Source organism: Marmota flaviventris, chromosome 18 (genome assembly GCF_047511675.1).
Source record: "Marmota flaviventris isolate mMarFla1 chromosome 18, mMarFla1.hap1, whole genome shotgun sequence".
Taxonomy (NCBI): domain Eukaryota; kingdom Metazoa; phylum Chordata; class Mammalia; order Rodentia; family Sciuridae; genus Marmota; species Marmota flaviventris.
In genome coordinates, this window is record NC_092515.1 from 22,288,963 (window position 1) to 22,316,921 (window position 27,959).

The window sequence follows — 27,959 nt, forward strand, 5'->3', positions numbered from 1 at the left end:
AAGTCCTTTGTCTGTAGGGGAGGCTGCGCAAGTGGTTTTCTCTGTTCACTGTGGCCTCAGCCAGGTGCCCTGGGCTATCCTCCATGCTGGGAGACATCCAGTCAAGTGTACAGCTGGTGTCAGGGAGCAGGAGCCTTGGCATCCAGGCTGCAGTGGGCACCGAGGCTGAACACTCATACATGGCTGTAGAAAGGTTATTTCAAAGGTGTTTTTTATTCAACTGTTATTTAGCAATATACAATACAGTTTATAAACAAGTGTCTGGCCTTGTTTCCAATCTTTATTTAAAAATAAATATTATTGACAGTGAATTTTAATTATGATGTCTTTTTTTAATCAAAATGCCTCAAAAGAAATAATTTAATAAAAAAGAAAAGCCCCCAAAGAAAAAGTAAATAAAAAAAAATCCTAAACACAATAATCTACTAAAAATATTTTGCTTTGTCAGAAAGGCTTTAACCCAACATTTTTACATATTATCCTAAAGATAACTGCTCAACAGTTCGTGCAAAATGAAGACTTGGAGGGAAGGTGTAGAAAAGAAAAATATGTTGAAGTAGAGAAATCATTGATCCCATGCTCACTGCATGGTCCAAACTCCATCTTATTTGGAAACTAGATGCATTATTTTGGGTATTCTACATTTGTGTGACTTTCCCAAAAATATGATTTATTTATTTTCTGCGTGGACTTCTTCATGCTTTTCTCAGTCTCTCTGTGTCCATCTGTCGACGTGGTCCTCCCTAGGGGTGCAGGCAGGTGGTGTGTGCCTGCTGAGGTGTTCAGGTGCCACGTCTGTCAGTGCCCCAGGAGCAAGTGCAGGCACCTATGCAGAGCTAACAGGAGCAGGGACAGGAGCGGGTCTGTGGCGTAGCTGGGGCCGGTTCCTGCAGGGGATGAGAAAACAGGCTTGGTTAACCCTGGATTCACAGGAATCTGGCAACTCATAAGCAGACCAGGAGAGAGTGAGACTTCCAAGGCTTCTTGATCTTAGCTCCTGGCCGGAGGCTGCACATGTGGCTGCTTCCATTTCATGATAAAGCATTTTGTTGCTGCCACTGCTTGTTATTTATAGACCACACATTTCAGGAGCCTACTGTGGTCAGACACAAGGTGCCCCTGGCCTAAGGGGGATGTGCTAGATTATAGCTCTAAAGTCCAAGTCATTATCTTATTTTAATAGTTTGCTTTCTCTGCACTGAGTACTATCTATGCTGCAAAATGTCCTCAATAATGAAAACCTAGCTTCCCCTCCTCTTCCAGGAAGATGCCATGATTGCACACAATTCTACCTTTGCTGTGACTCCACTCTAGTTCCCTGCTTAAACTACACAGCTCAGTATTCCCAGAGGCCCTGCCATAGGCAACCTGAGTTTTCTGTGTGAATCTTCTTTCCACAACCACATTGTCAGTCCATCCCTCGAGCTGCAATGGGGAACTCAGAAATCACTGGATGGTGAAGGTGAGTGAGCTACCGTCCTTGAAAAATGACCCTAGCACTCTTAGCACTTCTACCTACTTCTCCAATGCAACCATTAACCTGGGTCCCTGGCCTGCCTCTGAGGCCTTAACACCACACTTTCATCCTGCCTCACCAGGGCCACTTGTCCAGCTCCCTATTAGTCCTCAGCGTCTCCAGCTGTTGCAAGGCCTCCTGTGAACCAGGGAAAGCCCACCCATGAACCTCAGGCTTCTCACCTAGGAAGTGGGATGCTCCCTCCAGGGTTGAGAGTAGCAAGAGTACAAAGCACCATACACACTGCTCTTTGGTGCTATCTAAACTGTAGGGAGCCCCACCAATAACTGACTCAGCGTCCAGCCCAATTAAGGGAAGCAGTTTCCTGCTCTGCCCTTCTCACCTGCGCCACCTGGAGGCCTTTCTCTTTCCTTCACCCACTCAGCCAGAGGGCTGGAGCTCTGTACCTAGGAGGGGGTGCAGAAGGCCCTTTTTTGTGTAAACACCATATGGTGCAGAGGGTGTCACCACCTTCACTCAGCGGCATGTGGAAGCTGCTACCAGGGTGGCCTGTCCCTCCAGTCTCACTCAGTGTGAATTTGTGGCTTCCCTAACAAACCTGGCCCTGAATGTATGACTTTCTCTCTTCTGCAGGTAAAAGCACTACTGGTCCTTTCTTTCTTTTTTTTTTTTTTTAAATTTTTTTATTGGTTGTTCAAAACATTACAAAGCTCTTGACATATCATATTTCATACATTAGATTCAAGTTGGTTATGAACTCCCAATTTTACCCCAAATACAGATTGCAGAATCACATCGGTTATACATCTACATTTTTACATAATGCCCTATTAGTAACTGTTGTATTCTGCTACCTTTACTATCCTCTACTGTCCCCCCTCCCCTCCCCTCCCATCTTCTCTCTCTACCCCATCTACTGTAATTCATTTCTCTCCTTGATTATTTTCCCATTCCCCTCACAACCTCTTATATGTAATTTTGTATAACAATGAGGGACTACTGGTCTTTTCTATCCAACATGTTTCCTCCACTCCCTAATTATTCTTGCTCTGCCCATGGCTGGCTGTGTCATGGAGTTCATGCCCTGGGCCTCTTGTCTCCCCTTTGTAAAAGGAGAGGGTTGGACAAATGTTCTAGCTTGAAATTCCAGGATTCTCTCTGTCCATTTTGGGAAGTAGGGGCTGTTTTCAAACCTCTGAATGAAAAGGGGGTAGGGGCTATCCACTTTGCACATGTCTCATCCAGAGCTAATTGCTTCTGTGCACAGCTCTGAGCTCCTGCTGAAAAGTGCAAGGACAGGACAGATCCAAATGTGCTAACCTTCCTCTTCAGATCTTAATTTTCCAGACAGTTGTCACTCCTGGCCCTCCTACAGCTTGGCTCAGGATGCCACTCTGCCTCTGGCCATCCGTCAGCAGAAAGAATCGCAGTGCGGTGGTCACTCCAAAGACTCTGATTCTGCTTTGCTGCTCCTCACTGTCACGCATCACTGGGGAAGGACGAGGTGATGGGCGAGTTGATGGATGGCCAGGTGCCTGGGTGGAATTCACCGAGGCTCAGGTGTACAGAAAACAGGGATCTGGCCAAAAAAGCAGAGCACTGCCTCCTGGGCACATAAGGCCTGTGAGATCAGACCAAGCCCAAGGGCCTCCCTGATCTTCTTCCTGGCTCAGATCTTTATGCTCCTGAAAAACCCTGACACTTGAGCAGGTGCAGGTGAGACAGAAATAACTCATGTGAGGTATTTAAATGTGGATGCTTATGCATAGCACTCTAGACTCTCAAGCAGCGGCAGGAAAATGGTGAGCCAGACAAGGTAAAGCTGGCTCGGTGGCCTGGTTGGAGTGATGGGCATAAGAAAGGCAATGAGACTTTCAAATTTGCCTCCAAGTACCACTGACTAGTCACTGCCACTATTACAGTCTCACCTATGCAAGTTTAAAAGTTTGAAAATTGTGCAAGACTTTCCAAAGACCTTAAACAACCAGCCTGCCACTCCGCTCTGAAACAAGGTGGAACCAGCAGGGCCAGAAGCCCTGCAGTGGTGGCTCCAGAACCCCCGGGAAGGGACACTGGGATCTATGGGGCCTTTGCTATGTCTGCCACAGGATGGCCACAGTTTGGCTCCTGGATAGAACCTCATTCACTTCCTGGCCTAGTGTTGCCATGGGGGTTGGCAAGGGAGGTGGTATGGGGCAGTAGGCTTGTCCTGGGGAGAGGGACTTCTAAGCCTAGCCTTGTTGCCAGCTTGCTGTGTAATCCCAGGAAATTCTCTTCACCTCTCTGGTTCTAGTGTCACATCCATAAAATGAGGATGTGTATGGGCCAAGTGTCAGAATAAGCAATATTTTAGCAGTAAATTGCAAAATGACCACAAGAACCCCTCTGATAGTGCCCTCCTGTGCTCACTCTGGGTTTGACTATAGGATCTGCTTTAGCCAAAAAACTATGATCAAGTATGAAGCAAGCAAAAACTTGAAAAGTGCTTGTGCATTGGGACTCCCCTCTCACTTATAGCTCTTGAAACCCACTGCCATGAGATGAAGCCTGGATCAGCTGATAAAGGATAAGAGGCATCAAATGTCCTAGCTGAGGTCCCTCTAGACCAACCATCCCCCAGTTGACTCGATACCAATTGCATGGATGAACTCAATAAAGACCAGGGAACTCAGCCCAAATCACTGAACTTCAGCACTATGAGCTAAATAAATAGTTACAGTGTTGTGCTCAAGCCACTGAATTTTGGGGTTCTTTGTTACACAGCAAAAGCATGGAAGCAAAAGAGCCTCAAATAGAATAAAGAGCCACACCAATCAATGTTGCAGAAAATGATGATATAGTTACTTCTCTGTAAAGGGTTGAAGAAAAACTAATTTTGGTGATGGCCATCTCTCAAGAGGAAACTTTATTCTACGATAGAACAGGTAGGCAGACTATCTTCCCAATCACTAATTTTGAGACATCCCTGGTTCTCTGGTGAAAGACAGACCCTGGATGTGGAACCTTCTCCTACCTCATTCACCAGGCAAACAGACACTGTCTTTAAGTTTCCCCAAAGAACCAGGGAAAACAAGGAAAACTGGCTTTGGGGCCTCACTGAAGGAAGTGGGGTGTTGCTTCTTTCTTTGAGGGAGATTGACTGTTGTCTAGCACTTGGCTATGGGAGTCCCCTATGCATTTGGATCCTGATTCCAGGAAATAGTGAATTTCCTGAAGGCAGCTAGGGTTATCAGCAATACTTGGGCTGAGGTCCCAGCTGAGGTCCCTCTGGGGCCAGCTGAGGTTTGGCTCAGCTGAAGTGGGGTCTCCTTTTTACCCCGTGGCCTCTTTTCCAATATGGCATGGAGACATCTGTGCTCCAGGGCATGAGGCTGAGCAGACTGGCTGCTGGTGGAGGCTGCTGTGTTGATTGGATGCTAACTGTCTCCTTATCTATTTCCTCCTTTCCCAAGGAGTGCCAGGAATAGCCAGGAATAGCGCTGGAGCAGGCAGAAGTTGGTCATGGTTAAGCTGGAAAATGAGGCTGCTTGGGAGGTGAGGGAAGTCCTCTGACAGAAAGAGTCGCTGATTCATTCTGTACATGAAACCAGTATCTCCGCTTTGCTAATCATTCTTACAGAAATCAAAGCCTCTTTGGCTTAAGATTAAGACATCAATCAAGATATTAATTTTTATCATTTAGATAGCGAGGATAAGAGACACACTGGAGCCATTTAAAAGAGAACCTGAAAGAACACAATGGGGGTATTTATTCCCCTCTTTTCCCTCCCTCTCAGTCCAAGAAGCTTCTGCCTGGGAAATTCTTTATTTCCATTTATCCAGTAATTGCAGAATTCCAAAGCCCTACAGAAAAGAATATGGAAGTTTTGAGGCTCTTTAATGCATTGAGATAAAAGTAAATGAGGAGACTCTGTTCAGGCCACACTGTCCAGGGGTCAACCACGAGTTAGGTTCCTGACTGGTGGTAGTAGGGTCTAGTCACCCACACTCTGGTCTGTCCTTTCTTGCACATGGGGCATCTGCTTTATTCTGTGGAAAAGAGTGTTGGGGGACCACCCACTGGGGTGGACTGAGGAGCCTCTGGGCCCAGCTGGCTCTACTTGGGAGCTTGGGTCAGCGATTTGCAGATAAACGCCACTGAGAGTCCAGGGATTTTTATAGAGTTGCTCACAGGCTACTTTTTTTTTTTTTTCAGGTTTGAAAAGAGTAAGTAGAATGAAGATATTTTAAGGTCAGCAGGCTGGTTTTGGCTCCTGCAGCCTGGCTAAGTTGGAAGCTCATTTTGTAGGCTGACACAGGAAGGCTTTGCCTGTCTGTGACTTGCTCCCTCCAGGGTTGAGAATATTCCCAAGCTGCAGCCCGAGAAGAACTAGTCCAAGGATAGATACTGAGGGGGCAAAGCCATTCTAACCATGAGCTCGGGTGTCTAAGCATCCATCCACGGAGGACTACCACGGGGGTCTTGAGGACAGGCCCCTCCTGTCTTGAGCAGATCAAGGCCACTCACATCTGCTCTGCATTTTGTGATGTCATAACACATCTTTGAACACGGGCTCTTTGGCTAGAAGACCTAGGGAACCAAGCCGAGTGGCGGGGATGGGGGCCTTTTGAGCACTGATGGTCAATTCTGTATCTTTTTTTTCTCTTTGCAGCCTTTTGAGAATGAGACAAGAGGGCTGCTCCTGAGAGGCACCGATGGCCTTAATGAACTGGACTTGAGCATTCATTCAGGGCTGGACAGCGGTCTGTCTTTCTAGGGCAGCCGAGAACAGGCTGGCTCTTACCCACTGCTCCCATCACCATCCCACCTCAGCAGCACTCTGAGCCCCACTCTGTGAGTGCAGCAGACGAACATCCCTCCATTATGAAGGAGAAGGTTCCCTTTCTGAGCTTCCAGGAGCCAGGGTGCAATGAGTTTCCCTGGGCTTACAGGGGCTTGTAGAATGAGAACAAAGAGAGGGCACTTATGAGTCATCCTGCCCACGGGCCAATAGCATCCCTTCCTCTGCATAAGTTCAAAAGCCCAGGCCAGTGCCAAGGATGGTATCAGAAGCATCATTGACCTACTCCTGGAGACTGGCCCCTCACTCTCCTTCACTATTTTCCTACCTTCCCAACTTCCTGTCTCAGAGGTTACAAAATGCCATCTTCTACAGAGACCAGGGCACAAACTGCCTGCCTAAGGGTTGAGCCTGGTTTGCACAAGGCTCTAGTTGGGTGCCCTCAGAGTTTAAAAATAATAAATTCTAATCTGAATATAAAAATTGGGAGACATCCACATGAAGGCATAGATTCTGGAAAGGCCCAAGAACCACTAACACTGCTCCTGCTTTTCCTGCTGGGGTGGACCCCTGGCTGGCTGGCTGCTCTTCTCGGCAGGAATCTCCCTTTCCCCACTCCCTTCTGACTCCCAACCCAGGCCCAGGGTGAGCTGCCAGTCCCTGCCCCCGACCTGTGCAGTTGGGACTCTGCACAGGTGTGTTACTCACCCATCACCCACACACTCCCCTTTGTTGGTGCCTGAGTTTTCAGCCTCTGAGTCATCCCTGGTGAAGATCTGGGAGGCTTGGCTTGCATCCCACCTGTCCCCATGCAGTATGTGCCAAGGAAACCCCTTTCCTGACATGCAGGACTGGTCCTGCCAGTGAGCCCAGCCCTCTGCTCTCCCTGGATGCTGATGGTCCAGCTTGCTACTGAGAGAAGATACCACCTTGCAGGGCTATTTCCCTTGTTGACATTTTAATTAAAGCCTCTTCCTAGATATTCATTCAAAGGGAGTTAGTGAGGAATAATTGAGCACTAACAGAATTTGTTTGGGTAGAATTAATTTCTTCCATAAAATTAATGTGTGCTGGTAACTGGGACAAAACTAGGAGTGACTAACATTGTCGGTGTTTAAAGGAAATGGCGATATTTTAAAGAAAAGTCCAGAACAAAGGCCTGGGGAGCCATGGACAGTGGGTGAGATGTGGGACCATCTGTCTGTTCTCATTGTGCTCTGCTGATCTATCCTACCCAGGCTTACAGTGCCTCCTGCTTCAGCCCAGTTTTTCTTGCTCCCTAACCCTGAGGAAATAGCTCCTGGTTTTGATAACAAATTGACCGATAGACATCAAGTCTGCTGGGGATGATGTTCAGATGGCAGCTCAGTGTCCAGACAGTGGGAGGAGCCTGAGTGCTCTTGGGGTGGATGGAGGCAGAGGTGGTGTCAATGCCTATCCTAGCTATTCCTGGTCTCTCTCTGCCACAGCTCATTGGCCTATTAAAGCATTTTCCTGCCTTCATGACCACTGTGCCCTTCCTCCTCCTGCAGATGCAGAACTCCCTCCTGGAGAACTCTCCCTGATGGGTCCCTTCTGCTCACAAGAGAAAGAAACTGTCTCAGTGCCACTGTTGGGGATTATCCATGATCCTCTCCAGTCACCCCACTCTCACAGCTCCTTTGGCACCAGCTGTGTGCTTTGGTCCACTGCTACCTGCAAGCAACTGCAGGCTGATCCTGCGGAATGACTAGCCACCCTCTCCTTAGGTCTAGGGCCCACCTGCCCCCTTAAGTGTTGCACATGTGCTTTCTCCCCCAGGGAGCACGCCCTGTGCACTTGGGGACAGAATGCTTGACACAAACGCCTGCTGTTCATGTGGCCTCTGTTCATGTGGCCCTTTCTGTTGGAGGTGGATGCCTTTGCACTAGAGGGTTGCAAGCAGCTCTCCCCACAGCCAGAACACCAGTCTTCTGACATTAGAGATGATTGACAACAGGAGTGAATGGCAGGCAGCAGGCATAGTGGAGCCCAGACGGACAGGGCTGAGCCCTTTCACTGTAACAGTGACAAAGGTGACTTGCACTTAGTAGACAGGGGTTGTGGCAAGTGTGTTACCCATGTTAAATCCAACCTTCCTAATGGAGGAGGTAATCATTTACTCCTGTTTTACAGATGAGGAAAATGAGATCCAGGGAGGTGAAGTGATTTGCCTAAGGCCTATTCAGACAGATAAAATACAACAGGATACCCAGTAAAATTTGTGTTTCAGGTCAATAATGGGTAGTGTTTAGTACAAATATATCCCAAACACTGTAGGGATCATACTTATATTGAGGTGTCATTGTTTTTATTTTTCTATTTGAAATCCAAATTGCTAAATTGAGCAGTCCTGCGAAGTCCACTCTAGGATAAAAAGCAGGCCTGGGACTTGAACCAAGGCAGTCTGGTTTCTGTTCACATAGTGAACCCCCAAAGAACAAGGGCTGTCCTTCCCCATGTGCCTCAGCTGGACCCTGCGGAGAGGGATAGGGGAGAGAATTTTTTTCTTTGAATTTCAACTTTCAGAATTGCTTTTTAATGTGGCCAACTTTGTTGCTAGCTCCTTTCCAGCTTTCTATTTCTTTACAAGTGGGTTCTTGCACCAAAAGATCCTTCCACTGTGTCACTTAAAGAAAATGGTAATCAGGCCCTGTCTCTGTGGTCAGGTGGCTGCTCTCAGTGGGGCCATGGGCAACGCTGACCACAGTGGGCATCAGGGTGCTCACCAGGTGGGGAGGGTGGGGCTGCCTCCCTCACTGTGGGGGCCCAGTCCTTACCTGGTAGCCCCTCACCCCCTGACCTATCTGGATTTGATAACCTTAGGGGCTGTAGGGTGCTAATAGACACCCTAAAGATTCTCAGTGCCAGGAGCTGTACTCAGCCTTTTGTCAGAATTCCTCTTAATATCCTCTCAGCTGCCTTAGGATACAGAAGCTATTTTCCCATTTCATAGGTAAGGTCCAGAGAGATTAAGTGACTTGCCTGAGGTTGCACAGCTGGTAGGTAGTAGAGGGTAATATCAAGTGACTTCCTAGTACTTATGAAAGAAACCAGGCTCCCTAGCCAGGGGACACACAATTCTCTACCTGCCTCCACATACCTTTGAGTGTCTGAAGCTCTAGGCAAATTGGACTCCTGCATGGAGACTGTGTGCACTCAACTCTCCTGCCTCCAGGCCTTTCTTGGCACATGCTGTTCTCTTCACCAGAACATCCTTCCCTCTCTGTGTTAGCCCCTCCTTCCCACCCAAGTTCCTTCAGATGGAAGACCTCACATTTCTCACCCTGCCTCCCTACTTCACCTGACTAGCCTACCTTGCACCCCCACCCCTCCCTCTCAGCTTTATCTTCCAACTACACTGCTGGTCTCTATGCCCTTCTGGCCACCCATCTGCGTCCTTCCACCCATGAGTCTCCTTCAGACACCAGGTCCACTGGCTTCCTTTGTCCCATGGACTCCAGAGCAAGTTCCCTTTCTTCTGGGCAACTTGGGTGTGTTTACCTTCTGACACCTGTCTCCTCTGCCAGAGGGTGGTTCAGGAGAGCAGAAACCACCGTGGTCTCAGCTGTGTATTTTCCCATCACCTGGTAAAGCCTGCACTGTGGGATTCTCACAAAATGTTTGTTGAATGAATAAATAAAGGTCTTTCTTAGACACTCCACCTGGTCCACGACATGCCAGCTATTTAGGTCAGATTCTTCATATGCAGCATTGCGTTTTTATCCTTCAAATACCAGCTGGGGTTGGGAAGTCTGTCTCGAGGATCCTCAGGGGAGCACGGGGCTATCACAGTGATCTGACCTTTCAATTGGCTGAGACTCAGCACACATCCTTTGGACTAACTTGATTTTTTTCTTTTCCTTTATATTTTTTCAGTGCCTCCTGCTTGCTAAGCAAACGTTCTATCCCTAAGCTACAACCCAGCCCTTGACTAACATTTCCTTTAACTAATTTTATCATTTTACATTCATTTTCCTTTTATTCCAGTTTCTTTATAAATTTTTATTATATTATGCTGCACACTGTTTTAAAAGCCACTTCAAATATCTCTTCTCGGTGTTGCAAATACGTAAAGTATTTGTAGATTTTGTATGTTTCATATAAATTATAAATTTGCGTGTGTGATTTGAACCATATAAATTATTTTAAAATATTTTAAAGCAGTAGAATCTCTTTATCAAGCTAATTGCTGCATGATCCCACAATGAATAAAGCCATTAGAGTCAGAACACTGGCCAAAACTGGGGGTGGGATGCTCAGGATTCCAAAGAACACAGTTTGAGAACCACTGATCCTGCCTCCAGGCCTTTCTTGGCATATGCTGTTGCCTTCACCAGAACACCCTTCCCTCTCTGTGTTAGCCCCTCCTTCCCACCCAAGTTCTTTCAGATGAAAGATCTCAGTCTTCTCACCCTGTGACTGGCCCTGCCCCACCTTGCTAGTCCACATTCAAATCTAAAACTCTCAGACTTGTGAGTTCTGGAGTGCTGGTATCCCCATTACACAGATTGGGGAATGGGGGAACACTGGGCTTTGAATAAGGGGACCCTGCTCCTCCTTGAAGTCATCTGTCCCAGTCTATTTAAATCCCAGTTGTCTGGGATCTTTCCTTCCCTCTACAGTCTTCCTGCCCCAATTAGTCAGAGTGTGCCTCATACACACAGTGGGCTCTCAATGCCTGTTCAGTGAAGGCTGCTCAGCATGGGGTGCAGGTCATTGTCTCTTCTTCCAACTCATTGGAGTAGCCAAGCAAAATCAGGAATCAGGAACATGGTCCTTGGGTGGGGGAGGAGAGTGGAAGGTCCCTGAGGCCTGCGCATTTCAGACTCAACAGCAGTTCTTTCCTCTTACAACCTTCCTCTAGGTTCTGCCTCCGTGATGCTTGGATATTTCTTCCTGTTGCTCACTAAGGACTTTTCCTTAGAAGTACAATTTAACTGAAAAGGTTAACACATTTTGATTGCCCAGGGATAGTGCTCTGAAAATTCTATAACATGTGCTCATTAAATAAAATTAGCACAGAGGAGCTGCCCAGGATATGTCACGCATTAAAATATGACTCTGTAGAATAGAAAAAGCGTTATGAATTATTGCCTTGTGTATTTTTTTTGTTATATTAGTGTTTAATGTGAATACAGTTATTCATCTGCCCATCTGGAGATTTGATTTTTCTAAATGCCTGAAAAAAACATATCTCCATTAACTTTTACATGGGCAATAATCGGTAAATCTGGACCAGCTTGTATCTATCAGAGTGCCAAGAGTTCAGCAGGTGGAGGGGTCCCCTGCTCCTGTCCCAGTGGGGGAGCTGGAAGCTAGCTGGGGACTGGCTGTGTCTATTTGCTCTACTCATACCTTCAGTCTGTGTACAGTGGCTCAGGGATTACAGGCAGAAACATGGGCTAGCATGAAATTCTGGGCCATCCCACTACCTGGGACCTTTTCTCTCTATGGCCTCCATGACTAGAAGACATGGCCTGAATGTGCTGTGTTGGTACCAGGGATTCCAAATGTAGGCATGTCCACAGATCTGACTGCACTCATCCTTCAAGGCTCAACCTGTGTCCCATATGCACTCTTGTTTTCATCCATGTATCCACTCAGCCTTCTTTCTATCCACCATTCGCCCCTCTATCCATCCTTCCACCCATCTATCAACTATTTTCCCATTTATTCCCATACTTCATCCTTCCATCCGTCCCTATCCATATCCACTTATCTTTCCTTCCACCTATCATTTATCTTCCCCTCCACCTAGTCACACATCCTTCCTTCTACCCATTCACCAACTACTTTCCCTCCCATTCCAATCCACCTATGCTCTCACCTATCCATTCAGCCTTCCTTCCTTCCTTCCACCCATCTATCCATCCATCCATCCACTCATCTTTTCTTCTACCTACCCATTCCATTCTTCCATCCATCTACCTGTCCACCCATCCTTCCTTTCACCCATGCCCCATCCTCTGTTCATTCATTCATACAGCCTTACCTCCACCCACCTACCAGCTACTTGTTTTTCCACTCATCCATCCCATCACTCATTCAGACGCCCACGTACCCATCCATCTAATTAGTCCAAACCCATTATCTTTCGGCCTGGATCACTGCCTCTGAAGTGATGTTTCCTCATCTGCTCTATCCCTGCCTCTCTAATCTCCACATTGCAGCCAGTGTGGTCATTTCCAAAAGCATCACGCCCTGCCCCATCTTGGTTGCTCCTCACCCAACCAATCTTAGGATAAAGCCCAATGTTCCCCTATTCCCCAATCTGTTTAATGGGGATACCAGCACTCCAGAACCCACAAGAGATTTGAAAGTGGGCAAGCAAAGCCAAAGCTCCCTATCACCCTCACAAGGTCTTACAGTTTGATCCTGTTTGACCAGTGAATTCGTCTTGACTTAATTTGCTCCTTACTTCTCCTTCTTGCTTTCTCTGCCCTAGCCACAGTGACCTTTTGTCAGGCCTTTCAATTTCTCCTGCTTCCATCCTACCATAGGACATTTACATGTTATTCCCTCTTCTTGGAAGTTTCTCCCCTCTCTCTTTACCTAGTCAACTCAGCTCTCTTCCAGAGGATTATGGCTCAAACATGACTTACTTGGGGTCCCCCTATTCTTAGATCCCTTAGCCTAGGGGTCTCCCCTTTGACACACCAGTTATGGCTGCAGATTTCACTTGTTATGTGTTGATGTGACTGATGTCTGTTTCTCCCTGTCGGATTCTCAGGACCTTACTGCTCTTATTCATGTGGTGCCTTCCGTATCTAGAACAGTTCCTACTTATAAAATATGCCTGTTGGAGACTTCCTGAATAAATGAATGAACTAGTCCCAGGCGTGATGAATGTGGGGTACTAGAGACACAGAAATGAGACTGAACAAGGCTTGTCCTTCAGGGCCATCATCCTCAGTGGGGTATTAAACTAGGTACTGATTCCGGAATAGGGAAGGAAAAGCTTCAGAACCTCCAAAGCTCAGCAAGGGACTTCTGGAAGCTCAGATTGGATGAGACCTCTTTGGTTTCAAGGTCATGGAAGCCGTTCTTCCAAATACCAGCCTACCTTAGCCCTGCCTTTCCCGAGCCCCTCTGGATTACAGCCACAGTTTATGTTCCTTCTCAGAGCACTTCCTGTCTGGTCTGGCCACCCATGGTTCAACCATAAGCTCCTCCCTGAGGTTGCAGCTAAGCCCACGTGATGCTCTGAACAGTCCCCTGCTCCTTGGCCTTGGCCAGACTAGATGTAGTTAGCCAGAAACCCCACTCCCAGCTCAGATGGAGCCCTAGAGGACTTCAGTTCACCCTCCCCTAAGTCCCTCTGGACTAAGCAGCATTTGTATGAGAATCAATTGTCATAAAAGTTGTTATAAGAGGACTGACGTGACAGCTGGGCTGCCCTGGCTTAAAGAACACCAAGGCTTCCTTCCTCTCCAGGAGAGCTGACGGGAGGGGCCAGGGATCAGCAGAGGGAAGGGCTCTCTTGTATTTGGAGCTATCCAGTTTTAGGTAGGGGACTGACCTTGGGGAGTCTGTAATGGGCTCTCTGCTAGGTGGCGGTGGTGGGGTAGGTCCATATGGGACATGGAGCAGTAAGGCTGGGCAGGAGGCGTCCTGGCCTCCTAGACCTGCATATAGCTTAGTGCCTCCCAGTGCCTCCTGGGGTGGTTTCTTTTTTTGTTGGTTGTGGTGTTTTGTTTTGTCTTTTGTGGTACAGGGGATTGAACCCAAGGGGGCTCTACCACTAAGCTATATCCCCAGTCCTTTTAATTTTTTAATTTTAGACAGAGTCTCACTAAGTGGCTGAGGCTGACCTTGAATTTGTGATCCTCCTACCTCAGCCTCCTGAATAGCTGGGATTACAGGTGTGTGCAACTGCACTCAATTTGGAGGTGGTGTATTTGTCTTGCATCCCTCTCACCAGTTACTAGGTGCCAAGTAGCAACCTTTAGTGGCAATCACCAGTTACAGCAGACACAGTAAAGAAAGGTGGGCAAGAAAAATGCAGGAACACAAAGGGAAGAGCTAGCACATGCCCAGAGCCTGTAGAGGTGGCTCCAAGCTCCATCATCTCATATGCCCATCCCTGAGGGGCATGGTGTTTCCCAGCATAAGTGGCTCTCTTTTCTCTCTCTTGTGGTGAAAGTCCCATGGAAGGGAACTCTAGACACTCCTTGCCAGCCCAGGTCTTCCCTAGAGGCTCCTCAGCTACCTGACAACAGGAGGGAGCTTTCTTCTGTCTGTTCCCATCTCCCATGCAGTGCTGCAAAAATCTGCTCCTTTGCTGCTTGGGCTCCACCTCCTTGCATCACAGTGGACCCCCACTGATGGCAGCCTGCACGACAAAGCAGGACCAGGCACAGCACAGGCGTGGCTCTCCCAAGGAACCCAGTTGGCACAGCCAGGCCTACGGGGCACATGTGCAAACATGCTGATTTAATTTGTTGGTGGAACATCAGAAACTGTAATGAAGCTGTCCTTGCTCACCAAGGAGCTCCTGACTCATGGAAAATAGTCCCTGCTAGACGAAGATGAGGACATAGCATCAACCCCATTTCTTACCCCAGCCCCCAAAACGGCACGGAATGTACAAAAATAGCAAGTCACTGAGCCACTTGCAATCTCACAGCACTTTCTGTTCTGAAGCTCCATCAGCTTCCTGCTATCATCTTTAGCTCCACTGGTGACTGACGTCTCCAATCAGGGCACTCTATCCAGTTTATTTACTGATCCTGGACACTTAATGCCATTCCCATGAAAAACACTGATGACAAGAGCCAACATCCATTAAACATTTGCTAGGTGTCAGGCTCTGTGTTAAGCTAAGATACGATAAGGATCATCTCTGATCCTGTCAACCATGCTGTGGCATGAGAACTGGTATCAGTGAGATGATAAACAGAGGAGGGAACTTGCACATGGGAAGTGAAGGAGTCAGGATTCAAATCCAAGGGGTTGGACACATCTGGAAAATGGGCAGCCTGGAACTTATGAAGGACGAGGGCAAGAAAGATATGGTACATACTGAGATTTCTGGGTGGCTGGAGCTCTAAGGCCCAGAAATGAGAAGAATTTGTTGGCATTCAGACCCTGACTTACCTATAAGCATACCTGGCTAAACAGTGAGGAGTGTTTAAAATGTCAGGAGAGAAAGGGAAATGGCTGGAAATGGTGGCCACTGTAACTTCTTCTAAACTGTCCTGAGTGTCTTTTGGGTTTATGTTTTAGTGTGTCAACCAGAATGGGCCACTCTCAAAAAGAGTGACTTTTCTGGGTCATTTCCCCTGACTTCACTCCCTAATGTGGGTGTTCAGCTTTGTGTTCTTTGAAAGTGTCCAATCCACCTTCAAAGACTGTTGATGGTCTCCCTCATGGCATCTTTCTGGGCATTTTAGAATGAGCTACACAGATCAGGACCCATGAGCACGGAAGAGTAGGAGGGAAGAGGGGTAGGGAACAACTTCAAAAATGTCCACTTTGGATTTATATTTTGAGTCAATAGTAGTTCTCCAATAAACTCTGCTTAGAGAATCATAAAACCAGAGCCAACTCCATCCAATCCAAAGTATCTTTGAGATTTCAGTCTATAGAGCGGTGATGACGGTACTGAACAACTAATAATAGTTGGAAACAGTTTCCACCTAGGATTGGCAGCAGGGCCAGGCTTCACAAGGCTTGACTCTCAGGGGCCATTTCACAGAGGACATAGGCAGAAGAAGCTGCCCAACCATAGCCTGCGCTTCAGACTCCAGCATCCACTGAGGGCACCCCGTTGCCATTCTAGCATCTCCTACCATTTCCTCCATCGCTTAGTGCTCAACAGCAGCTAAACCCTAGGCGGGAGGAGGCCAAATAGGGTAATCCATCTTAGTATTTATAGCACATCTTGCCTGAAAGCAACAAAGCCATGACAAGCAGGCTAATTTCCCCCAGAAGCACCACCCCAGGGAAGGAGGCTTGCCATCCTTCATAACAAATAGGTAGGAACCAGGAGTTCCAGGGACTGGGTCTTCAACTTTCCTGCAGCCCTTACATAAGACAAAGTGAAACTTCTCAACGGCTTGTTTCCAAGAGATGCCTGGTAAGAGTCAGCAAAGCATGGGGGAGTAGAAATACTTTTTAAAATTCCTCTGTGCTGCAGGAAAATGTCTTAAAACCATGCTGGCATCTCCCATAATGCTGAGGGGTTTAGACCACAGCCAAGCCCTTGCCACTGTCCACACGGAGCAGAACTAATCAATATCATATTACAAAAGCACTTGACCTCATTTATCCCCACCGATGCTTGGGGAATCCTTAATATGCACAGCTTTAAAAATGTGCGCCTGGCGTATTTAATGAGAAGCTCCGTGGTGGGTTTGGCTCCAGGTGACATTTAGAAAGGCTGGCTTTCAGATCTTCTCTTGGGGGCTGCCACTCCAGCTGAAGAAAGGGTCTGGGCTCTGGCTATAAGCAGGGGAGGGGCTGTGTCTTCTGGGAATGCAGTCAGGCAGGCAGAATTAGGGAGAGCTGCAGAAAGGGGGAACCCTGCAAGAGGCGAGCGCAGCACATGATGCATGCTCACTAAAAGGCAAGTGTGATTATATATCATTATTATAATCCAAGAGCAGCTGTTTTATCCCTAGTTTGGGGCCTCTCTGATGCTGAGAGAGTAATTGTGTAGTGAGCTGATTGACCACTCAGTGATGGCTGTGATGGACAGAGGTCATTCCATTTGGCGTGACCTCCGTCCATGGGGCACTGGGAGTGGAGTGGAAGGGAGGCAACCAGGAGCTTTCCCAGAATTGACGGAAGCTGGGAGGATATCAGCCCTAGGTGATTCTTTCAAGCCTAAAACCCCACCCTGCCTACAGAGAGCCTCCTCAGGTTGTCTCAGCTGGATCAGGGCTTATCCCCACTGGGGATGGCCTAGATATCTCTGTCCTGAAATTACCTGGGTGCCCTGACTTCCTTAATCATGAGTTCACGATTGCCACCTCCACTTCCCCTTAGCACCAGCATGAGGCTGAGCCAATAGGACCCCAGTGAGTGGCATTTAATGGAGAGGACGCCCTGTTGCTGATAATCACAGGCCTTTGCTGCCGTCAGGGATGAGGCAGTTATCTCTTGCCAGCTGCGAGGCTCAGCCATTTCCTTTATGAAATCCTTTAATTTTCTCCTTCAGGATGCTCAAAGAGCCTCACCCTCTTTTTTCTGGGATATCTTTTGCCACATTTATTTTCTACTTAATTATGAACCTCATGTCACATCAGAAGTTGAAGTAAGACTGAATTGTTTATTTAAGGCAGCCATTTTTGGGGTCCTCCTGGGTCCAGGGTCCTTGGCCTTGCTGGTGTGTTTGGAGACTCTCTGTTGCGTTGTGATTCACCAAGGTCACACTGGTACCATTTCTCACAGTTTTGACATCTAGATGGGGCATGGGTTGAGACATAGTGAGTGTCTTCACCTTGTCCATAGCCCCCTTTGGTCATGGTTTACGGTTCCCACGGCAACATCCAAAGACACACCCCTTGATGACTCCCAACAGTAACTGCCTCTCAAAACCATGGCCGTTGCTGCTTTCTCTTCATTATTAATTGAAATATTGACAGCCAGTTCTTTGTGTGGGCACCAGGCAGCAGTTTGCCACATCCAGTTGGCTCTCTGTGGGGGTCATGGTGCCTCTCCTTGTAGCCGAAACCCTGAGGTTAATTAGAGGTTCACACAATGTGATCTGATCCCAAGGTCCCTACAGAAGTGAAACTCTTGCCAACATGCAAGCCAATCAGTTGCAGACTCTTATCATTGGAGCCCTACTCTGCAGTGCCTTTTCTGGTGGGAAGTGCTTTGTCTGTAAGGTACTTTGTTTTGTTTCTTTCTGTCTCTGTCTCTTTCTCTCTCAATGGCAACCAGCAATGAAGTTTTCATGACAAATGGGCCAGTGTTCAGATTAATTAGGAGCCAGATTTATGAACATGGCTAAGAAGGGGCCCAGCCTTCTATGCCTGTTCTGCTTTTCTAATTCAGTCCATGTTTATTTTTAAGCACAAATACCAAAATGTCTCCTGACAAATGAGATGTGAAATGAATGAGTTTTGCACATAAATTTTTAGTGCAAATATGTATTGGCTGTGCTAGGCATACATGGGCACGGGGAGGGTTTTCTTGCCTGACTGTGCAGTAGCTAAAGGATGAAGATTTGAGTGAGTCCCTTCTTCCTTTTTCCTGGCATTACCAAAGTAGCTCACTTAACAAAATAGAGACCTCTTTCTGTTGTCCTTCTGGAAGTAACTGCTTAATGGAGACTGACTACAGAAGTGGGCTGGGAACACTCCTAAAGTCACCAATGGGAACCAGCCAGTGTCCATTCAACCAGGGCCTGGGATGGACCTTTTTGGTCTCCCGAATCCTCCTCTCATCCTTATGCATTCTGGGGCCGACCTCTATAGACTGTTTCACCCTACTGCCCTTGTCCTTGGCTTCTAGGAGGGTTTGGTCAATTGGAGGCCCTCAGAGGAAAATGGAGGCCAGAAGGAGAGTGAAGTCCTTGCTGGGTCACTGTGGGTTGGCTGCATCCCTTCCCTGATGCCAGACTCCTGTCAGGCAGCCCTGTCCATCTAGCTATCCTCCCTGACTTCTGCTATGTGCTCCTTTCCCCTGCTCTTTCAGCCTAGGGATGCTAATGACCCCCATTGCTGTTAGCCTTAAGGACCTGCAGACATCCCCTGTTGGGGGTCCTGAATCCCATTCACAACTTTGTAAACACTCCTTATCAACTCCCCTTGGTGACTTTGTGAATGTGCCATCTGCTACTGCCAGCATTTGTCTGATAAACACTCTGCAAACACTCTTGCCTGCTAACCAGGAGCTAACAGTCCTTTCTGGACCCTTCCCCACAAAGCTGCTGAGAACTTGAGCTGGATAGGCCAGGCCTGGGGACACCCTCCTTGAGCTCCTTCTCTGGCTCATGTTGCTGAGCCATCATCTGGCTGGCCACCTCCCAGGGAGGCTCAGCAGGACCTGGCACCAGTGGTCAAGCTCAGGGCACTGCTCAATGAGGCAGTTCTTTGGGAAGGTTTATTAATACCCGCGTAAGGTAGAATAGCAGTTCTCATGATTGGAAGTAGGAAAGAGAATGGTGAGTTATTGTTAAATGGGTATGAAGATTCAGTTGGGGAAGATGAAGAGGGTTCTGGAGATGGACTATGGTGATGGCTGCTGCACACCACGAATGGACACACCGCCAATGAACTGAACATCTACAAAGGTCTAAAGTGGTAAACTTCATGTTTGTGTATCTTACTGCAATAAAAAGTCAATCATAAAAATAGAAAGAATTAGTCTGCAGCTTTTACTCTCATTCACATGGAGGCCCATTGCCTAGGTGGCTTTGGGTGGCAGGGGCAAGATGGGACACAAACTGGCATGAGGGCTGAGGTTGTAGCTCAGTGGTAGAGTGCTTGCCTAGCATGTGCGAAACACTGATTCGGATCTTCAGCACCACACAAACAAATAACAACAACGTCAACAACAATAAAAACAAAACTGGCACAGTTCTTTCCTTGGGATCAAGGCTGATCAGGTGTGTTTGTGGATTACAGGTCATATGACTCACTTTTCCATGCTCAGGTGATACACAGAGGTGTCTATAGCAAAACAACATCCTTAGAACTTCACAAGGAGTAAGGGATACAACTGTTTTGACCTTGAAGATGAAGATACACCTTCTAGAAGAGCTGAGGAGGAACTCAGGGTTCTTTCTGAGATATGTCTACCTGACTCCTCAAAGGGTTATTGATTAGGTGACAGAGATCTCAGGGGCCACCATAACTTATCCCAGTGGTAATGTCCTGCTGGGAGCCCAGCTGGCTGTACTTTCTGGATGGCAGTGAACCCTGCACCCAACCTCAGGAAACAGATAGAAGCCCTCAGCCTGGGCTGCTGCCCTGACCTACATAAGCATTACTATATTGTTCTGTGGCTGGCAGATCCCCAAGGCCCCAACCCCTGGGCACTGAACCATCAGAATTGAGCTGATGCAATGACCCCATATCTTCTAGGAAGAAGGGAGCTCTCCATCCCACCTTCCACGGATGTGTTTTCTGTTGTGGGATGAAAGACCCTGGAACATTCCCACTCCCTTATTCAGGCCCTGTGGCCAGGACATATTAGAGATCTGAATGGCTATGACAGGCTGTCAGATGGGTCTTGGGCTCAAGCATCAGACTCTGGCCAGGAGAAAATGGAGATTCTAATAGAAATGAGCTCATGACCTTCACCTCTTCCCCATCTTGTGGGTGTGACTGAGTTCACCCTCATAGATCTCTTTCATTTGGCACTTCCTTGACCCAAACCTTCAACCAACCCTGTTGATTCCACTTGACTTTTAAAGCCCTTTTTAGCTTGGCCTCCAACTACCAAGTACTTAGTTTATTTCTTCTATCCTCTCCTCTCTTACAGAGCAACTAATGACCATAGTGATAATAATGAACATATCTTTGCAGCAATGTCCATACCAAACTTCTTCTGTGGTCAGGGATTACCCTCTCCATTTTTATAGATGACTCAGAGGTGTTAAACCACTTGCTTAAAGTCATACAGTCAAGAAGTGGTAGAAGCACAACTCAAATCTAGGCTTTTGCCTTTCAAATCCTTTGCTTTGCTACTGTATTAATGGTCTGGGGAACAACCCAGAGGTTACCGAGGTTTCAGCCTGTGACACAAATGTTTACTTGCTGGGCCTGAGATGATAGGGCAGAAGAGTCTTTTTACCAATCAGTATCAGTTAAAACACTGTACAAGTCAATAAACACTTTTCCAACATGTAATGTGCACAACATAAAGATGGTTAATTTCCCTAGATTCATGTTTCCCTTCCCCTGTGAAGAGATGAGGTTGAAAAGCAGTTGCCAAGCCATCAACTACATTTTCCAACATCTACACTGGACCATGTGATAGTCATTGGATAAGGAAGAAGTATTATTTACCACATCTAAGCCTGGTCCTTAAACACCCACCTTGCTATTTTCTACATCAGCTTTTCTCTGAGAGAATTAAGCACTACAAAATGGTTTGAGTGGCTGTTTTCTTGATTTCTCAAGAGTGATACATCCTTTGGGCAATTCTAAAAGCTTAGGAAAGAAGTTGATTCACTACATACAGTGTGACTTAAAGCCTAGAGCTCCGTTACCTTCAAACTGGTTTGAGATGGGCTGCTTCCATTTCTCTCCCCTCATCTGTTAGCCACATGTCAATCCTGAGTGACTTGGGGAACCACTTGCTGAAGATGGTAAAGTCTATGTCAGTATGGGTCCCTGAGTAACTGCATGGAATAGAACTATCATACTCCTCTCCTCATTCCAGGGGGCAGGACTTGATGTGAACAAGAAATAATATATTTGAAATTTATCAAGCCCCTTTCATTTTGTGGTTTATATCAGCACCAAATGTTATCTTAAATTAATACAGGGGTAGAAAGTTCCAAGCCAGGTAGGAGAACTTGGAGTCTTTTGGGAGAAGTTCCAGCTGACTCACCTTCCCCATGGCCTGGGGAAAGTCTTGTGGGTCTCTTTGTGGAACTAAGAGGGATGGGCCTCCAGATTCAGGCAACAGCGTGAGACACAGTGGAAGCTCCCATGTGGGAATAGCTAAGCAAGAAACAGAATTTATTTGTAAGATGGACCAGCAGCTCCTAACTGTTCAAGGGTTTAACAATCAATCAAGGAGGAAGAATAATATGGTGATATGAGGCCTGTCACCTTGGATTCAGCAGCATGGTCCAGGAACCTTCATCCTTAGCTGGCAGTAGTGGAACTCACTTTGAGAACTGCCATGGTAGGGACATGTGCTCCATTACACCTGGAAGTGTTTTACATGGAGCACACCTGGAAGGTTTTTTACATGTGACTGTCCCAGCCTCCCAATGCTTTAATTCTAGTAGAGAAGCTCTCAGCATCATACAAGACTGAAGGGTAGAATTCAGACAGGGAGTGACTTATTTAAAATCAGAGTTAAGCCCATCTCTGAGGCCCACCTTTGAGTAGGGGGAGGGAGTGGGGAGTGCCTTGGGGAAGGAGCACACTGGGCACTTGGCCTTTCTGCCCACTCTACTGCTAATCAGCCCTTCCTGGACTTGCCTGTCATGACCTTCAGTTCATTTTCCTGTCCTGTTCTCCAACACCCACTTCTCTGAATCCTGTCCTTTTCAGTCTCTCAGCTCTAGGAAAGCAGTCCTTAACTTCTGGGCCTCTTCCTAATAATGAGGAAGAGCTTGATCCTTAACACACTCTCCCCCACACCAAGGACCCAACGGGAACAAGAGGCAAAATTTCTAGCAGGGTGCAGATGCCTACACCCATCTTGCCCTTAGCCAAAGAGAATGGAGGTTACACAGGCCGGTCCACACTAAGACAATGTGTGTTTGTCCAATCAATCCAACCTGCATAAAAAGGAACAGGTCCTAAATTTTAACTGACTCCTCCCACTCTGCAACAGGGTATTAATATCCCACCTGAGAAATGCTCCTCTCTATGCTTAGTGCTCACTGAGTAAATTGACCCCCGCACCTCTCCAGGAGTGTAACTCTCTGGGCCCAGTCCTCCAAATTCGAGAGGGCTCCCCACACTCCAGACTTGATCCTGGTGGGGCAGCCCCCGATTCATAAATACACATTGTGAAAGCTCCAAAAGCCCAACAATAGAGATAGAGAACAGCGGAGAGAGTTGAGCTCAGGGCAACTTAGCTTGGCACAGTACGCACATGCAAATGATCCTGGTGCGGTGGCCACTCCAACTGAGCCCGCTGGGGCGTTCACGCCCCACCCCTCCAGTGTGCGCGTCTCCTCGCCACGCGATTTCTTACCGGAGCCATGCCTCTGGCGCAGAAGGACAGACTGGCCCAGTGGTGGCGACGCTGACGAAGAAGCGGCAGCAGATGCGACGGTAGTGGTGGCTGTGTGGGCTGCGGAGGCGGCAGCGGATTCTGGAACTCCGGGTCCAGGAATTGCAGGGGGACTCCCGGGTGGCGAGCTCTTGTCGCCTCGGCCAGGTTCAGAAGTGGTGCGGCCCGTGGCGCCCGCGCTGTTGGTGTTGGCGGCGCTGGGGGATCCGTGGCGGCGTGGGCCGCTGCTCTGGATATGGGACACGGCCTCAGCAGCCTGCATGTTGGGCGGTGCGAAGCGCGAGAGCACGCGCAGCAGCGCCTGGGCCTTGTGCTCCTGCGTGTCGTCGTCGCTGTAGTCTGACACGCGGCACTCGTATACGCCCTCATCCTGCAGTCGCACGGCCGAGAGCCGAAGCCGGTGCGAGATGTCATTACCCTGGACACGCACGGTCTGCAAAAGAGTGGGGTTAGAGGCCTGTCTGGGGAAGTCCCAAACCTGCTCTTCTTACTGGTGCTGCCTTCGCGTCTCCTTGCCAGAGCACCCCAATATTTCCAATACTTCCTTGACCCTGGAATGCCCACCATCAGAGTCTGGCTTTCCTTTCAATCCATATCTCCCCAGTGGCATGGGGCTCCCAACTCCGTTTGGGGGGCCTTGTTGCTATGTCCATTGAGTCATCAGGCTCCCAGGTCCCCAACTCCTCTTCTTGAACCCCCTGCTCCGTCCCCACACACCTTGTCTTCCCCTAGCTTTTGCTTCAGAATACCAATCATTCTCTGCTTCCTTCCTCCTGCACCTTCAAGAAAGAAGGCTGGGTCTCCTGATCGCTAACCGTCCACGTCTTTACTGCTGCAAGCGCTCCAACCAACCGCATCAGCTCTGAGGCATCGCCTTAAGTCTAGCCCACTACTCAGACCCGCATTCACGCTCCCTTTTATCTGGAGTTGGGAGGGCCTGGGTAGAGTCTTAGGGAAAGCCTCCGTGCCTACTGTGATCCCCGCCCATCACAGCTAACCCTGGCTCTCCCAAGGAGGTAGGAGACACTGAGGCTACTGCCTGACTCTCTGGACTCCAGGTACGAACCCGCCTTTCCGCGAGGACGCCTGAAGCTGGCGACAAAGCCCTCCTCCCTGCGGCCTGGTGGAGTCGTCGGGAAGGAACCACTCAGAGGCACTCACCAAACACCCGGGGAACCCTCACCTCTGAACCGAGCCCACGGGGAGGCTCTCGCTGTCTTCAGGCCCAGCTACTTCCACGCTCCGACTGCGGAAGCTCGGGCGCTTCTCCCAGCTTTACGAACCCCAGGACCCCGACCCCGCGCAGCTTGGCAAGAATACCGCTCACCCCGCCCCCAACAATACTGCGCTCAGGCGGAGGGCAGGGCTGCAGCGTCGGGCGCTGCCGGGCCGCCGGGCCTGTGTGCTGGGCGGAGCAGAGAGGGGTGGGAAAAGGAGCACTGGTCCCGGCGAGGGCAGGCAGCCGCGGGGTCGCGGTGTTGGGAGAAATGACAGCAGAAGAAAAGCCAGCAGAGGCCCAAGAGGCCTAAGCACGCGGTCCGGAGGAAGGAGAGTTTTACAGGTGAGAGCCTAGCCGACTTGGGAGACTCAGGCCTTGGACCCTTGATTTACACAAAAGAGAACCGATCCTGCTACCAGCGACAGATGGCGCCCAGACACGCCAAGCGGCCGACAATGCAAAGCTGCGAGTGCGGTTGTACACCGCGCGGCTGCCTAGACTTTCTAAAGGGGAGGGAGCTGCGGGGCGCGAAGCGGCCAGAAGGGGTCTCCCGCGGCCCACGCTGGGCTCCACACTTACGCTGATTTTAGTTGCATCCTTATTTGTTACCTAAAATGCAAAGGGAGAGACACATTAGGCTGTTGGCATGCAGGCTCGGGAAACTCAGATCTGCCTTTGGCCGAGGGACCTTCCACGCTCAGGCTGCGACCGAAACTGCCTGGGGTATGGCGGGGGTTGAGGGCATGGAGGACGTCGGAATTTCCGGCAGTTTGACTGGAAGAAAGCTGGGTTTAGAGCTAACATGGTGCCTGTCAAGGAGTGGCTGTCCTAGCATACACCTGCCGGCGGAAGAGGGGAGAATGCATTGCTAGGAAGGCCTATGTCCCTCCTCCGGAGCATCCTCATTCCCTTCTCTCTTAATTTGGAACCGTGAAAAATTCAATGGAGGGGTTGGCCGGGCTGTCTGGACAGGACCCAGTGAGAGACATGAATAACTTTGGGAGGGAACCTGGGGAGAATGTAGGTATGTGTGTAAGGTGTGTGTGTATGTGTGTAAAGTGTGTGTGTGTGTGTGTGTGTGTGTGTGTGTTGAAGCGCTTTTAAGAGAGAGTGGGTTATGAGGCAGCCTGAGTCGGTTTGCAGCCACCGGAAGGCAATCCCTCTGATCCTGTGGAGGCTCTAGAGGTGACCTGCTGGCTTCCCCAAATACGGTTTTCTGTTGGCCTCTGGAACGCAGCCCGGAGGAGCTTAACTCATTGGCTCTGTGCCCTGGGGACCTCGGAGTGGCAGAGGGCAGGGAGAGCTTGGTGGAACCATAGTGGTCTTCCCTCACCAGCCAGCACCTATCAAATGCTCGACCCTCATCAAGAAGAGCAGGCCAACTGGACCAGGCGGGAGTGAATAGAATTCCAGGAGGTTGCAGGAAAAGGGAAATTATCAAAAGAATTGATAGGGTTTTGAGTTTACTGTTGACTTCGAAGATGCAGTGGGATGCCAAGGGTGGGAGATGGGTTGCGTGACAGGGCGGCACACTGAGTCCATGAACCCTGTTGCCTTCTTCCAGGGGTTAACTCTCGCTGCCCTAGCCCTGAGACCCAGGAGCTCCATTGACGCGTGGGCGGCGGGGTACCTTGCTCCGGGAGCCTGGCACGCTCAGCGCTAGCTCGTGCAGCAGCTCCCGGGGAGGCTCTTTGAGATACCACCACTGAATTTCCAGCGAATACGATGTGGCTCCGCTGGCCCGGAACGCGCAGGGCATTTCGATGTCGTCTCCCTCCCGTACTGTCACATCTTTGGGGACTTCGGTGAATGTAGCTGGGGGCGGGGGAGAGAGAGGCGTGACCAGCTGTAGGGCGGGGGCTTGGGGTAACCCGAGGCGAGGCGGTAGGTTCCCCCGCTCGCTCACTGGCCTTGGGCTCCCCACCCCCCCAGTTACTTCGTGGCCCACGGCCGGAGGCGCTAGCAAAGTTCAGTCCAGCAGCTGCAGGGCGGCAGCAGGGACTGGCCGCCGGCCGCAGGCTGCTTCGCTCCAGATCCAGTGGGACAGCAGGGGCGGTTCACGCTTCTCGCCAGCTCTGGGCCGCACCATCAGAGCCAGGCTGGGTGCGTTAACTCTCGCTCCCCGCAGGCCTCCTCTCAGTAGCGGGATCCCGGCCGGACTCGGAACGACTCCCGCGCGGACGCCGCGGCTGCCGCGACCCTTCGCTGCTTTCCTCCCCCTACCCCTCCGGGCCCGGACTGCACACAGGGATTACTGGAGACCGTGAATGCTTCCCCTTTTCTTCCTCTTTCTCCTTCATGGCAGCCGGGGAAGGCTGGCTCCGGTGGACCCAGCAAAGAATTCCCCGAGCCCACCGCGGCAGCGAAGTTCCCGCGCTCACCGTTGGCCACGAAGAGCAGCAGGGCGTGCAGCAGCAAAGGCGGCAGGTATCCGAGGGCACCGAGCCGGTTCCGCTGTTCCATCTCCCGCAGGGGGCGCGGCGGCGGCGGGGGCCCGGGCGCGGAGAGGCAGCGGTAGCAGCAGCGTGAGCTCGGCTCCGGCTTGGGCTAGGACGCCTCGGAGCCTGCCATGGCCCCGCACGGCGCTCCCTCCCCTGGCCGCCGGCGGCCGCCAATCAGCCCCTCTCCCTTGCCGGCTTGCCCAGCGCTGCTGCGGCTGGGGGCGCTGCGCGGGGTGGGCAGGAGGTGAGGTCCCGCCGCCGGAAGGCTACTGGCGATCTGTCAGTGTTTCTCTCTGTCGGAGGTCCACAGGATGATGGGGATGTGCGACTCAGTCTCTGCCCGGCTGGCCGGGCAGGGGCCGGGCTGCGCCAGTACCCATCCCTGGCCAAGGGAGTGCGCGCCTCAGAGCCGAGAGCTTCTGCCTCCGGGTCTCCTGGTTCAGCTCCGACTGCCACCTCCTCCAGCCCTCGCCCACTTCTCCCGCCGCCGCCCCCGCTGGTTTCTCCGCGACTCTCTCCGCAAGGCGAGTGGGCGCTCAGCCGTGGCGCGCAGACCTGGCGTCCGACCCAGCGCCGCGCGAGGAGAGCGGGTCCGGCGTGGCGGACCCGGAGCCGGAGAGAGGCGGGGAGAGGGGGGAGGGGAGGACAGGGAGGGGGCGGTCAGTGGCTGGGCGCCGAGCCGGAGCCGCCTCCACCGCTGCATCACCCCGCCCTCCCCTCCTCTGCCACAGCTCACACTGCCCCCCACCCCCGCCCTGGAGCGCACCCTCTCCCTCTTCGGGGGTCGCTCAGAGGGACCACCATCTCTCAGGTTGGAGCGCAGCCCCGCCCCACACCCGCTTTGCTTGGGGGTCCTCCCACCCAAACTCTCCCAGGTTTCTTCCCAGTCTCCATCCCTCGAGACGGTCGCTCATCCCTGTTTCCTATGTGTCCCTCGGCCCTTTCTGCAGCCCCCAGGCCTCAACTCCTTACCCCAGTTTGGGCAATGAGCTGCACCACTCTTTGGCCCAGGCCCGGGACATGGCGGGTGGGTGGGCGCCGGGGGCCTGGGAGAAGGGCGGAGCGCTGTGCCGGACAGGGGATGAGGCCGGGTGACGGCGGCGACGCCGAGAGTCTGCAGTGTGTGAGCGAGAGTGAGCGCACAG

General features: G+C 50.2%; 1 protein-coding gene across 1 annotated transcript; it reads right to left on the reverse strand.

The window, feature by feature from the left end:
* Positions 1-287: 287 nt before the first annotated feature.
* Vstm2b (V-set and transmembrane domain containing 2B) lies at positions 288-27,941 on the reverse strand. Its single transcript, XM_027941185.2, has 6 exons — positions 27,787-27,941; positions 26,755-27,369; positions 26,004-26,188; positions 24,953-24,982; positions 23,116-23,587; positions 288-887 (listed from the first exon to the last, which is right to left on the reverse strand). Exons 2-6 carry the CDS (start codon positions 26,834-26,836, stop codon positions 799-801), a joined length of 858 nt encoding a protein of 285 aa, XP_027796986.1. The 5' UTR covers positions 26,837-27,369; positions 27,787-27,941; the 3' UTR covers positions 288-798.
* Positions 27,942-27,959: the final 18 nt, after the last annotated feature.

Excerpts from the sequence above, each read along its gene's own strand:
- Vstm2b (XM_027941185.2), bottom strand. The coding sequence starts at position 26,836 with ATGGAACAGCGGAACCGGCTCGGTGCCCTCGGATACCTGCCGCCTTTG. Across the intron at positions 23,588-24,952 it reads AGGATGCAACTAAAATCAGC|ACCGTGCGTGTCCAGGGTAA; the intron begins GTAAGTGTGGAG and ends ACTCTTTTGCAG. Across the intron at positions 888-23,115 it reads GCGCCAGAGGCATGGCTCCG|GAACCGGCCCCAGCTACGCC; the intron begins GTAAGAAATCGC and ends CATCCCCTGCAG.